This window comes from Melozone crissalis, unplaced genomic scaffold (genome assembly GCF_028551555.1).
Source record: "Melozone crissalis strain CALT ecotype California unplaced genomic scaffold, PUWL_Pcris_2 ptg000019l_1, whole genome shotgun sequence".
NCBI classification, from domain to species: domain Eukaryota; kingdom Metazoa; phylum Chordata; class Aves; order Passeriformes; family Passerellidae; genus Melozone; species Melozone crissalis.
In genome coordinates, this window is record NW_026535797.1 from 16,582,904 (window position 1) to 16,597,702 (window position 14,799).

General features: G+C 40.4%; 1 protein-coding gene across 2 annotated transcripts in view; it reads left to right on the top strand.

Annotated features, from left to right (window-relative positions):
• PLCE1 (phospholipase C epsilon 1) overlaps nt 1-11,898 on the top strand; it is a 136,323-nt gene extending 124,425 nt beyond the window's left edge. For both annotated transcript variants that reach the window (XM_054277061.1, XM_054277062.1), the window contains 10 exons: nt 388-678; nt 1,602-1,765; nt 2,667-2,928; nt 3,802-3,920; nt 5,114-5,242; nt 5,970-6,179; nt 7,972-8,133; nt 8,284-8,502; nt 9,227-9,405; nt 10,483-11,898. In XM_054277061.1, coding sequence (XP_054133036.1) covers nt 388-678; nt 1,602-1,765; nt 2,667-2,928; nt 3,802-3,920; nt 5,114-5,242; nt 5,970-6,179; nt 7,972-8,133; nt 8,284-8,502; nt 9,227-9,385 — 1,715 coding nt within the window. In that variant the 3' untranslated portion in view covers nt 9,386-9,405; nt 10,483-11,898. The remainder of the gene's footprint in view (nt 1-387; nt 679-1,601; nt 1,766-2,666; nt 2,929-3,801; nt 3,921-5,113; nt 5,243-5,969; nt 6,180-7,971; nt 8,134-8,283; nt 8,503-9,226; nt 9,406-10,482) is intronic.
• The last annotated feature ends 2,901 nt before the right edge of the window (nt 11,899-14,799 follow it).

The window sequence follows — 14,799 nt, forward strand, 5'->3', positions numbered from 1 at the left end:
TCCTCATGTAAAATGCATAAATGAGAAGAAGGGAAATTTATTCCTTTATTTCATTTTTTTATTCCTTAATTTAATTTTTTTATTCCTTAATTTTTAATTCCTAAATTTTTCCTAACTGACAAATGCCAGTTAGGTACATATTTATGAAAGTGCTTGTTAGCACATCTAATCATGGTATTATTTCAATACTTGGACATTGTGTTTCCTCTCAAGGATTGTTCTTACTGTGTCAGAAGGACTGTGACACTTGTCCTGAGTAGTGTCATTTTCCAGGATCACATTTTTCTACCATAACCAAAGCACACACACATACTCCACTAGAAAACATTGTGTTTGTGGAGCCTCTGGACCTGCAGCCATACCTTGAGGGCACTGTTTATTTTCCAGGCCCCTTTGATGCGATGCGGCCGACCTGGGAAGATCCTTGCTCTCCTTACAACTCTCCAGCCTCCCTCAGTGCCATCATAAGGACTCCCAAGTGCTACCACATCTCGTCCCTGAACGAGAACGCTGCCAAGCGGCTCTGCAGGCGCTACTCCCAGAAGCTGATCCAGCACACCACCTGCCAGCTCCTGAGGACCTACCCCGCTGCCACGCGCATCGACTCCTCCAACCCCCACCCCCTCATCTTCTGGCTCCACGGCGTGCAGCTCGTGGCTCTGAACTACCAAACAGACGGTAAAGCTGCACAAACACAGGGTTTAATGCGTTGGAAATGTGACAGGAGGCCTCAAGTTGTGAATTTGTATTTTCCCTATTTATTTTTCCCTGCTGTCCTGAAGGGACCTTCCTGTACCTGCCCCCCAGTCACAAGCAGGTTCATACCACAAGAGTCTGGTCCATGAGGGCAGCGACCTCAGAGTCCAGGAGCTTTATGCCAGTGCACCAGGTTCTCTGATAACCCAGAAGTGCCTGGACAGCAATACTTCCCTTTTTATTTTTATTTTATTGATGAAGGTTAGTTTTTTTCTCCCAGTTCAAGTAACTCTTATCCCTTTCTGATAATTTCAAGCATAAAAAAGTACTGAACTACTTTTCACTTGGAAGTGCTGCCTTGGATGTTGATTTAATGTTGATCAAAACATTTTTGAATATTTGCTATCCTATCTTGTGTTCCTTCACATTTTCCATGGAGGATCCATTAGGTCATCTAGAGTGCTCTACAGAACCTGGCATTAGCTCAGTCTGTTAGAGCATGGTGCTAACAACATCAAGGCTGTGTGTTTGATCCCCAGTGGGCCATTCTCTTAAGAGCTGGACACGATGATCCTTATGGGTCCCTTCCAACTCAGAATATTCTGTGATTCTGTGATTCATTATACAGTTCAGGGCACATTCCTAGAAACTTCCCAGAGAACTGTTGTAGGCAAGCCCTATAGCTCAATAAAGACAATGGAAAGGAAAAAATGAACTGTTCTTAGAGTTTTTTGTAATTACTGGATAGGTTGGACACATAAATCACAGATAGTTGTGAAAACCAGGAATAGTACATAACTAAAATAGTTTAAAAAATATATTTCAAACATGACTTTGTCTTCAGTGTTGCAGTTTTTCCATTGTACCATTGCTCTCTGTCAGTTTTGGCTGCCTTAATTTCACAGATCTTCCTCTGCAACTCAATGCAGCAATGTTTGAGGCTAATGGTGGCTGTGGATATGTGCTGAAACCTCCAGTTCTGTGGGATAAAAACTGTTCAATGTACCAGCACTTTTGTCCGTTGGAAAGAGATCTTGATAATAAGGAGCCAGCTATATATTCTTTAACAGTAAGTGCATTAAAAGGGAATTTCATACAGGCAAACAGATAGAAGTAGACAATATACAACTACAGTCTTTAACCAGTATTGGAGTCACTTTTTATGCTTCTAAATGAAAAGATTGAATCTTTCCATGTTGCTTCCAAAGGTCAGCCTAACTGACAGAAATTGGAGAGGAAAGGAACAAAGATTTGTCTTTATTTCATTGTATTGGCTGATTTGTATCCATAGTTACTTCCCCTGTTTCCTTCACAGTATTTGTTGAAACTCAGTCCTGAAAGCATTTTCCCTGGGACTACACAACTGTGTAAAATTACACATGTGCCTTGATGTTCTACACATTTGTGAACACTTGAAAAGCTGCACAAAAAGCCATTATGAAAAGCTGTACTGAGTCTTGAAAAAATATTTTTTTGTAAGTCATATAACAAGATATATAATTCATGGATTTGTGGCCAAAAAAATGTACTCTCAGAAGCTAGTCCTTTCCAGGAAATGTGTCAGAAAAGTGAAATTCATAAGAACCAGAATTTTCCCAGCTGTGGTAATTGCACACTTAATTCTTGTGTTGTGTATGCCAAAGCAAGCCAGAGCTCAATGCCATCACCCCAGAGTAATGGAGAAGAAAGTGATCCTTTTTGACTGCATTACTGGTACATTCATTGTGGATTAATGTTCAGATGCCTTGAACAGTTGTATAGTGTATTTTTTCAGAGGAAAGATACCATAGCAGTGGTGTTGGGGATGGGACGGTTGAGGGAGCTCTGCTTTTGAACTTAGTGCCCTGGCAATCCCAAAAGTGAGCGTTGTAAAACTGCTTAGGGCCGTGCAGAGCAGTATTTGGCTCGGGATCATGGCAGCTTAGGGATTGCCCCACTAACAGTTCTCTGTGCTCCTCCCTCTGCTGCAGATCGTGTCTGGCCAGAACGTTTGCCCCAGCAACAGCACGGGCAGCCCCTGCATCGAGATCGACGTGCTGGGGATGCCCCTGGACAGCTGCCACTTCCGCACCAAGCCCATCCACCGCAACACCCTCAACCCCATGTGGAACGAGCAGTTCCTGTTCCGCGTTCACTTCGAGGATTTGGTCTTTCTGCGCTTCGCCGTGGTTGAAAACAACTGCTCGGCTGTCACAGCGCAGAGGATCATTCCCCTGAAAGCGCTGAAGAGAGGTACAGCACGAACAGTGCTGGCACCCGCAGCCAAAAGGGTCCAGCACATTCCTGGGTTGAATCCTGCCAGAGGGAAATTTTTACTCAGTTGCGTTTTTCTAGAGGAGACAGGGAGCAAATACCAGACAGCACACCACGGCCTGGCAGCACAGTGCTGAGCTGGGACTCCCAGGGAGCTGGCAGCTGCCCCAGTGGCTTGTGAAAGGTCTGATCCTGTGCTGTTGTGGAGGCAGGGCCATGTGGGACACACCTGCTCCCATCCTGAGGCTGCTCCTGAGGCTGTGTCACCAGGGGACTGGCTGCTCCCTTAGGAAGCTTGGAGGGGTTTTACTCCTGCCTTGTCCCTTGCCCAAGAAACTGCTGCAACAGCTGAGCACTGTGCAGAGGGGAACTGCAATTCTCACAGCCACATGGCTGGAGGGGAGTCGGAGAAAGGGTGAAAAAACCCCCATCACTAATTGTGTGACGCCTGGGGGAGAGAATTTCCATCTTGCCAGTAGCTCTTTTACATTTGCTTTGTACCACTCTAATGTCACACAACTGTCTGGGTTGGTGTGTGAGATTTGGCCGTACACATGTGTTTTCCAGTGAGAATTTGACCTTGCTTCATTTGTGTACGGATATTTAGATATTTTGTGTATGACTCTATTGAATATTATGGTAAAACAAAGGCAGGATGCTCTATGAGCCACTCAGCAGTAGGATTCGTGTTACCCTGTTGTACAGTGTGTTAATGCAGTGCTATTAGAGTGCTTCAAATCCTACCTGTGTGGCAAAGTGTAGCTATAAAAACAGCAAATTTGATTTTTCCATTTATGAGACTTGTGTCCTAGGATGTGGCAAATTATTTACAGAAGGATTTTTCCTCTTTAGGCTACAGACATGTCCAGCTCCATAACCTACACAATGAAACATTAGAAATTTCCAGTTTGTTCATTAACAGTCGGAGAATGGAAGAAAGTCCCTCTGGAAACACTCTGCCTCCATCTATGGTAATTTATTTTTTCTTTGTGTGCATGAATTACCTGTATTCTTGGTTGAATAACTACTATGGTGTGAAGATTTATAGAGCCAGAGTGACATTCTTCAGAGATACCTTGATGGGGTTTTTTTTGGTGATTTTTTTGTTGTTGTTGTTATTTGGTTTTTGTTGGGTTTTTTTGTTGTTTTCTTTTTCTTCTTCTTTGGTGGAAATAAGGTTATCCCACCTGGATAAAACTGTGGGACAATAAATATTTTTAAATCTTTTTAAAGTCTGGCTCCTCTGCTGTATTTAGTTATAGAACAAGAAATATGCTCCTTGACTGGGGGAGTGTGGATGAGCAGTCAGGTTCAGTGCAGCCTCATGCATTCCTTTGTGCATGAATTGTAAGCAAAGCATTTGAGACAAAAGAAAAAAAAAAAAAGGGAAGACATAAATTACCAACAACTTTGAAATAATGAGAATAAAATTGATTTCTGTTACAAGAAAAGATGAACTCTACAGTTCCATAAATATGTACAGATTTATATATGTGTGCACATCCATTGTTTATATGTGCAAGTATGTATACATACGTACAGGTATCTGTATATATAAAAATATACATGCATAGATGTGATTTTTGTTTAAAAGCCCTTACTGTTAGGTTACCTGGGTTACTCATATTTTGGCAAATTTAAAAATGTATTTTATCATTTTGCCAACTCCTAAAGTCTTAGATAAAACCTTCTGAGCTCCTGTGTGTGCAGCAGATAGGTTGCAGATATTCCCTCCTGTGAATACATTCCAAATTTGTATCTTGGTGAATTACTAGGGTAGAAAGGAAGAACAAAGAGTGTGGAGGTTGAAACAAAGCTGTTGCTTTTCATCCATTAATCGGTATGCTGAAACCAAATATGTGAACTCAGCTAGAATGGGGAATGAGTGGTGGAGATTAGCCCTTTGTCCAGGGGTAGTTTATGTATTCCCACTGGAAATCTTCCTTTTTTTCCTCAGCTTCAAGAGACGATGGAGGCTTTTGGAGGGTTTGTTGGGGTTTTTTAGATGCCTTAATCTGCAGTATAAGGAAGAGCCATGTACGAACTGAACAGCTTTGCTTTGTCAAGGCACTCACAACTTGTGTGTACAGTTTCTTTTAAGCAACCTAGAAATAACATGCCTGTGTAAAAACGTCCAGTAACCTGTTGAATGTTGTCTGAACAGTTGTTTAGCCCGGGAGAAAGGAAAGCTGCCATGACTTACAAAGTGACAGTTCATGGAATTCCAGGCCCAGAGCCTTTCACTGTGTTCAGTGTGAGCGCAGGGACCACGGCTGCACAGCTGCTCCATCAGGTGAGCTCCTGCTGAACTGCAGGCTCTGCATTGCCAGAATCCACACTAACATCTGCTGCACCTCTGCCTCCCTGCACTTCTCAAACTTCATCCCAGCAAAGGGTGCTGTTAGAAATGCATTGCTGTGCAATTAATTACACAGCAAACACAGAATATAAGCAGTGGAATTTTCCCAATAGTGGCTTCAGAGAATGGGTTTTTAATCTTAAAACATATTCCCTATTAGTGTTTTAATATTTGGGCATATGCAGATGAGAAAAGCAATGTCTCTAGTCAATGGGTGCTGTGGGTTCTCCTTGCAACAAAGACAAACATTTCTGCACAGTTCTTTGAACTGAGGCACCGTAGGAACAGAGAGTAAAAGTTAGAGGGCTAAGTTCATGAGTAGAAAAACCAGTTAACTCAGCAGGGATTGTTATTCTAGCAGTGGGAAAAGACTGTACTGTCCTGGGATTATGAATAAATTTTCTGGCCAGCCAAAAAGGACCAAAATAAGCTTAAATAGTACTGCCTTGTCTGGAATAGTTGAACTGCTTGGCTGGGCTAAAGAGAACAGGACATTACCCTGGAGTAAAATATCTGAATAATAAATAGCACATCAGAAATCCTGCCTGCACTGTCAGAATAGTTACTGATTCTTAAAGCTTCCTTATTCATTCTCATTTATAACTACTAATTATGCAGTGTTTATATTTAGCATCTAATTGTTGTGTGTTTTCTGTCTTAGCTCTTGGCTACCATAAAAGGCACCGAGTCATGCGCTGCAGACTATTTTCTGATGGAAGAGAAAAGTTTTATATCAAAAGAAAAGAGTGAATGCAGAAAACCACCATTCCAGAGAGTGATTGGTCCTGAAGAAGGGCTAGTGCAGCTTTTAAACAGTTGGTTCCCAGAAGAAGGATATGTTGGAAGAATTATCTTTAAAACTCGAGAGGAAGTAAGTCTGTTTTAGATAAATTATTATTTACAAAAGTAGCTAAAAATAGTTCTTAGGGCCACAAAACAAAAGGGCGCTGTATTTGTTTCACTACTCAGTGAGTAATGTCAATGCTGTGTCCATTATTTAAAAACAAACTTAACTCTTGAGTGAGAAGCACAACTGGACTTTATACACCTGTGTGACACCACCTGCACCTCCCTGAGCTCAGCTGTGTGGTGTTTATTCATTATGGCTCAGTCACCAGTTCAGTGACTCTGTGTGGAGTGATAGTTCTAATTTAATGCAAATCTCGATGATGCCATGATAGGAAATTAATATAAAGATAATAGTTAATACCAAAGGATCATAGTAGAACTCCAGAAAACCACCATCAATTTAGATAGCAGCAACTTATCATGTGTCTAGAAAAATTAGAAATAATTTTAATATTAAAGAATAAGTCTAAAAGCCTCAAAAGATGATTAAATTATCATTTATAGGCTAAAATAATTAAATAGGTGATTTCTTTTAATTTAAAGGAGGAAGATTACTTCAGTTTACACTATGAGCAAAGCATCCACAGCTTAAAATATGCTAGTGCCCAGGCTTGTGAGACAGAGACAAAAAAAGCAGGAGAAAGACACTTAATGATCCCATTTTCAGATGCACTTTCTTTGGTCAGTTAGGCAAATAAAAACACTTGCTTAGTACACTGATTTTATATATATATGTATAATATATGTATTTTATATATATATTACAGTGGTGCTCTGGTATACTTCAAACTGAAAAAAAAGTATTTTTGCTTATTTTGACAGAACTTTTGATAAAGCGTCAATCTGAATTGCTATTATTTTACACAAGTCCATATTTTGGTTTCCTTTATATCTAATCTTTGGAACAAAAATAACAAGGTAGAAATTTGTTTGTAGAAATAGAATTCCACTGACTGCAGCACTGCCTCTGTCAGTGAATGCTGCCACATGTGTCCTGCCAAGCCATGTTCCTTCAGAAAATGGGTAAAAATCTGCCTGAGCTCATATGAAAATTATGCTGTTGTTCTGTCCTGTTATGTGAGTACCTCAAAGCATTATCCATAATTTTGAGCCTTTCTGGAGACAGCAGCATGTCAGAGCTTGGGCTAGAAATGAAGCTGCAAATCTGACTGGAAAAACAAGGAGCAGGTCCAGTGACAGGGTGCAATACACAGCCCATATTTACAGCTTATGAATCCCAGCTGTGTTCCAAGTGTTCCAACGCTTGGACAGAAATGCATTCTCTGAGAGAAGGTTCAAGGAGGAATTCTGTCTAAAATCTGCAGTAGTCATTGAAAAGGGAGAGAGAAACATGCAGCCTTCCTCTTGCTCCACACCACAGGAAAATGTTCACTCAGATTCTGGCTCTCTAAATTCTTTTGGCTTTAGTGCAGGAACAAGAAAGAAAAGAACCCTTTCCACCCTCTCCCATCGTACTGGCACCATTACATGACAAAACATCATTTTGTAGACATAGAGGAAGGATTTAAGGGACCATTTTTGTGAAATAGAATGTTATGCAAACATCTCCATTCCTCACCTACTATGAAAGGTATTTCAGATATTGATTTCAGAAAACGTGGGTATTTAGTAGCATTATTATTATTATTTATTATTAGCCATAGTGGGTTGTCAAACCTCTCTTAAATGCATTTAACAAAATGGAGCCAAGGCAACCGCAGTCTCCAATTTCCATGTAAAAAAATCCTTGTGTGACCACCAGCTACTAGTTACCTCTCTTCAGTAAATGAATTTGTCTGTCATTTTCTCTGTAGAATTTAAATGAGAGAAATGTCTTTCAAGAAGCAAAGGAAGAAGCAGCCCTCAGCTCTGAGGATGACAGCTTCTTTGTTCAGGTACATGATGTCTCCCCAGAGCAGCCACGCACCGTGATCAAAGCTCCGCGCCTCAGCACGGCTCAGGATGTCATACAGCAGGTAAGGGAGCGTGCCCACCTCAGCATGTGGGTTGGAAGTTGGTTTCAACCAAGCTAAGGTGGGATTTGTTCTCAGCACTAACTGAAGAATTGATTTAGTAACCTGAATCTGAGAGAATGCCTTGTTTTTTATTCTTCTGCTTTTAAACAGACTCTCTGCAAAGCCAAATACTCCTACAGCATTTTGAGCAATCCAAACCCAAGTGATTATGTGCTCTTGGAAGAGGTGACTAAAGAGCCGGCAAACAAAAAGTCTTCAACATCTAAACCATCTCAGAGGATTCTCTCTGATCAGGAGTGTGTGTTTCAGGCCCAAAGCAAGTGGAAGGGAGCAGGAAAATTCATCCTTAAGCTCAAAGAACAGGTTCAGGTAAAGATGCAATACTTTGCAGCAGATTTTACAAATGGTGTGTGATCAGCTTAATGGGAACCTGCTTTCCATGCAAGGGGGACACAAAGGCATGAGAGCAGGTGGAGAGGACAGACTACAGAAAAAAGCAAATTTCCTCTTTTCTCTGAACCTCCCTTACTTATTCCTTTGCAAAACTGCATTAGTTATGTTCAGCAGTACGATTCCCTCACAGCCTGCAAATCCAGGGCAACCTTTATCTGCTACCAGCTTTCTGTTTCTCAAAACCTTCTGGCTGTGCATACCATGTTCCCTATCATAATAAAGGACCATTCAAATGGGCAGAACTTAAAAGCTACTGGAATAAAGTCCCCTTTATTCCTGGCCAGTGAAAAAGTTGTTCTGTTGCTTTATCTCAGGCTTTAAAAAATGGCAGAAATTAAGCACATGCCTGCTGGGAGAAGGAGCTGCAAACATCACCAATCCACAGCTGCTGTTGCTTTAAAGTAACTGCATTATAAGCAGAGATTACCAAATTTGCTAAACACATCTTTAACAATGAGTAATTTTTAATTAATTTATTCAGAACAATCAGAAGGAAGTGCCTGGATGAAAGCACAGCCGTACTCAATTCCTAAAGGGAGGCCTGCTCAGCAGTATGTCAGATCTTTTCATATTCATTCCTTATTTCCCAGCGAACAAGCAGCTGTTAAACCACCTCTATGATCTTTTTTAATTTTTGCAGGCAGCACGAGATGACAAGAGAAGAGGCATCTCCTTCACCAGTGAGCTGAAGAAGCTGACCAAGTCGAGCAAGCAGTACCGGGGCTTCGTGTCCGACAGCGGCCAGGGCAGGGAGGAGAGAGCCGCGTGTGCCCTGGCCTTCAGCGACATCATGGAATAGTCCTGGCACAGCCTGCCCAGGTATGGGACAGAGCCCAGCTCTGGGCAGCCTTTCAGAGCAGCATTCCCAGAGGATTCCTGCTCCCAGGCTGGAGCTGAGCAAACCAAGTGAGGTACAAGCATTGGCAGAATGATCCAGAAAAGCCTCAGACACTAGTGTGCACAGGCACGATGACACCAGGAAGGTCTCAGAGTGAACCAGAATGGTGGTTTCACCCACTTTCTCTGGCCATTTAATCCAAAATGTTGCATCCCAGTTGATTTTGCAGTTCTCCTTTTTCTCAACAATTGTGCTCAAATAGCAGCACTCTCTTACTCTTTTGCTCTGGGCTATGGCAAATGAAAGTGAGCAGTAGAGTTTTTATTGTTTTTTGTTATGTCCTGATAATAAAATCATCAGGAATGGTGATCTCTTTTTTAGCTAGAACAAGTTTATAGTGTTAATTTCTGTCTGTGGAAATCTTGCCAGAAATGTTTAAACATTTACACTATCCTTTGTGTATCTCTTCAATTTCTTCCATCTTGCTTGACTTCAAACAGATGAAATACACAACAAAGACTGTCCCATTTATTTGGAGATAGTAAGTGCCATTTGCCCAGCATTGTACACTAACCAGACACTTGCACAGTGCTACTACAGCACTGTGACAGCTGCTGAGAAGTTGCAGCTCATTGCAAATTAACTAGAAATCTTTTTCAGTGTTGATAATCCCACCTCACTGATGGCCAATTTAAGATTTTCTTTTGTATACATCTAATTATTAAAGCATTATTTAACATGTACTGTAATGCTGCTGCTAAGTCACTAAATTAACAGAATTTAAGCACTGTTTTCATTTGCAAAGTATTTCAAATAGGAAAGGATTAATTTGATAGCCTATTTCTAGGCTGCTATAAAACCCTAATGCATTAAAACAATCTGAATTCAAGGAAAGCAAAGTAAATTATGGGAAAATCAGAGTCACTTTCCCTCTTCTGCATTTGGCTGGGTTTTTGTTTTGATGGGGTTTTGTTTTGTTGTGTTTTCTTGGGGTGGTTTTTTCCCTTTTTTTTTCTGGAATCCAAATGTGGAATTTACATGACTGAATCCTTCTGCAGTGCCTTTGAAGGATCCTGCTGCGGACTGACCTGGTCAGAATTGTGTGCCCTGTGCTACAGATGCTTAATCCAGGCAATGCTGCTGGATTAACATCCAGACTCTGGGAATCCTAAATGGGAGGCTGTAGATGGGAAAGGTGCCTGTCAGCTCTCGGAAGATTCCTCTCTTCCTGTTTCTGCACATCTGCAGATTCTCCATAGGCGTATGGAGAAGTTTTCTTGGACTGTATGTTGTAAACAAACACGTGTCATCATCCTCCCCTTTTTAAACAAAAGACAATTTTAGCTTGTTGCCTCTAAGGAATCAGAAGGCAGAGAACCAGAGTGGTCTTTTATGTGTATTATATTAAAATAACGCACTTTTACCTGATGATTGCTGTTAAACACTGTGTTAAGTGATTGTAAAGAGATTTAAATATACTGTAACTTCCTTTGCATATCTGTTTAACTTTGGTGAATATACACAAAACACTCAAAATTATTTATGGTTATCTACATTAACAAAATAATGTACAGTACCTGAGTATACCTTACTGGTAGTGAGACCTTGGCAAGGAACAACATTTTCTTCTTATAAATTTTTGTTTTCCAGGCTTGTGTTTAAAGAAAGAATATTTATTATCATGTTTCAAAGTACATGCCTTTGTATAGTATATTTATCATATACTACTTTTTAGAAAATGCAGATTTTTTTATCTTTCTCTGGATTTAGAGGAAAAAAATGTTAGAACTTTTCTGGTTCTTTCTTTTCAGCACAAGATGTTTAATACCCAGTACTGACCAAATTAAAAACAATGCATTGATAAGTGTAATTAACATTTCAAAATTTTGAATTCAAACCACATTTTTCCATGGAGTCAGGAACTGTCTTTTTACTTGTCTGTTAAACCCAGAGAGTATAAAGAACTTCAACTCTTGACAATTCTGTTTACATAGCAACACTGTTGTGAAGTTTTACTTGTGTGCTGAATTCATCTTTTGTTATCTAAGTTAGTTATGGTAGTCTCTTATTTTTTCCCTCCATGAGAGTTACTGGTGTGTTTAGTTATTTAAAATAATCCATTACAGGGGCACAAATTAAACAACTGCTGCCATCAGCCATCCCTTTCATGTCCCACAAGAGGAGTGTCTGTGGGGAACAAACTGCTCTGCACATGTTTTTCTTTCACTAGAGCAAACCCTAAACAGAGGAAAGAAGTTACAGGCAGTAGTCTCATGACAGCTAATGCCATTCCCCCCATGAATAAGAAAGTGAAATAAAGGAAACCAAAATTATTAACTGGCATATAAACAAGCAGACAGAACCTGCATTCTGTCACCAGAAACTATCAAGTCTTTCACTGTACACTACTGAAAATGCCTATAAGGTAGCCATTTACCAAAGCAAAAAAGTGCCCTCTTGAGGTCACTTCCAGCTTTCAGGAAAAATAACCACAGACATACAAAACAGTCAAATTTCTCAGTAGCATATCCTCACAGAGGCCATGCACTTCCCACTGCTCATCTTTCACAAAAGTTAAGTTTTGAACTTAGATACCAAATCAGCATTTTGCCAATCAGCAACATGGCCCAAGTCAAGCCTCCAAGCAGCTCATCCTGTCACTCATTACCAGGCCCAGCTGCAGCAGCCCCTGTGAGGGGCATGTGCTCCCTCCCCACCCTCCCAAGGGAAAGACTGAGCCCCAGCAAAATGTTAAGTGACAACTTACACATAGATCTATATGCATCATTTGCTTTGGATACTTTGGAATTACTGGGAAATACATCAACACACAGTTGAATTAATGCAACCATTTTTTAAATGTTAACTTCATTCTCTCTGTTACTTTAACACAGCAGCAGTTTGATGTCACTGAGAAACTTTTCCTTTTGGTGTTTTTTATGGCATTTTAAAAACACTTAAAGTCCTGTAGTTTGCCCTTACCTGTTTAGCTTTTTCTTTTGTGTTGGTGTGGTTTTTTGGGTTGTTTTTTATCTTTAGCCGCTCTGAAAATTCTTAGTATCACCTGTAATATCACAGTAGGCTAGCAGACACCCTTGCTAATTAGTTGGATTCAACATAGAAAGTTCTTATACCCATGTTGTCATCCCCTAGTGCTTTTCTGTCACATAGATTTAAAATAAAAATCATGGGGAAGCAAAGGGGACATCAGCAGTCATGTCATATTGTGCACCACAGGCCCAACACTAGCCTGAAGTCTTCTGGACATTTAAAATCAGCAGTTTCATACTATTTCTGCTAACACAATTGTTGCGGTGTGTCTTAAGCTTCCGGGGACCAACCACACGACGCCTTGCTGGAATGTTAAGCCTGACTGACAGGACTCACTCAGCAAGGGGCGAGGGGGAAGGGAGAGAGGTACAGGCACACCTGGGGAAGGAACCTGGAAGCTTAAGACACACCGCAACACACAATTTTTCTAGCTGTTGGAATAACTTATTAATATAAGTATCTTCATCATCAATCACAGTCAAAACATCCTTTGTCTGCTCTTTATCACAGTGAAAGAGAACAGCAAAATATTTGGCTTTTTATTTAAAAACTCGAACTTTGTAGGCGTGTAGACATCTGGAACTGTGTAAGACTAATGAACCTGTTCCAGTATTTTCATTAAAATACACACATCACTTAATTTAAAGTGTTGGTAAATATCCAGGTGAACTTTTCTTGGTGAAACATGATACACTTTGGGGTGAATTTGGGAAAGAACTGCAGTGCCCTTCCTCTTGCTGGTTCCAAGTAGTGGAAATACACCTCCACTTGAAGCATTAAAGAGCAAGGGGGAGTTTTTAGCGTTTGTGATAGCCCAGTTAAAGAGCTTTCATGTGCTAAGCTGTTACACTAACAGGAATGTTTATTCTGTTTAGCCACAGATTTTATTTCTGCAGGAATCTGTCCACACATTCCTATGACAAAACTGACAAAATAACTTTGTCTTTTTCCATGCTTTCGGCTGAGTATGGACATCAATTCGGAAAATTCATTTTTGCATTACAAACTATTTACAGGAAGCAACTTGCAGGATAAAGTTTGAAAGAAAGGAATGTAAATAATCAACATCTTCCAGAAACATGCAGTCTCTGAGCAGTAGCAGGCCTTGCACCGCACACTTTTCAGGTGGAAATCTCTTGCTTCTCCTGCTCCATTGCCTGTTGGCAAAACCCCAAAAGTATTCTATTCTGTACCATTTAAAACCTGCTCCTTTTCTACCAGTTTCTGACCCTTTCCTGTGCAGCACATGGTGCCTGCAGTGTGTGACTGTCAGAGCCAAAAGCTGGGCAGTCCCAGAGCTGTGTGCGTGCAGAGCTCTCCGTTTGCAGGAGCCGGGGACTCCAGGAGCTGCTTCCTCTGCCGCCCAAAGGGCTTCCTGCTACTGTCCCACTGACCCCAGCAACAGCAGTCAGAACTCTAAAAAATACCATCTCAGCTTTTGGGTTTTTAAGCCTAGTGACACTTTTTCCCTTGCTTACAAATATTACCAGGTGAGGTGTCTGAATAGCTGCTTTTAGGAAGGTGTCTGCTAGAACTCACAGGCTTTCGAGAATTAAACACTTCAACACAGAAATATCCAAATATTTCAACAACACTTTCTCTTCCATTCATAGTTTGTTTTCAAAAAGAGAAAACTTTGCTGGTAGCTATAGAGGCTAAGTCTGCAGCTTCTGAAACTCAACTGTCTTTTCTGCTCTTCAAATGCTTCAATTAACATCTGGTGTTTAATCACTGTCTGTTACTATTCCACTGTAAAACTCAGTTTACTTTTAGGGTAGCCCACTAAATGTACCAATGGTGGCAGTTTTTTCCTGTCTGTGATAAATATTTTGTAATTTAAATAGTGATAGACATTTGGCAGAGCTAGCAAATTAAACACAAAAATAAATAGCAGTAAATAGATTTTGCTCCAATAGATGTATAAGCTCTTTCAGAATGACTTGTACAGTTGTCTTCCTCTGCCTCTTCAAGCATGTCAAAATATTCTGACAATGCAACATCACTATGTGCCAGTCTTTATATGTTTGGAAATTATGTAAAATGAACAATTTTAAAAGAGAATTTTCCACCTGGACTGTTTTCTCTCTGCTGACTTGAATAAACTGTATTTGTATATGTTGTAAAAAAATAAATGGTTTAAGATGTTGAATCTTTGTTTTTGCTTTCCTGAATTGACAAAGGTACTGACAAATGGCCCCCTTGGAATTTTGCAGAATTTAAATCACATCTGTATTTGCAAACACTTAACAATTAAACTAAAAAGAACTCCTCAAAATGAATGGGAATGACAGCCTAAGCAGACAGAAATGTGTATAATCACCAGT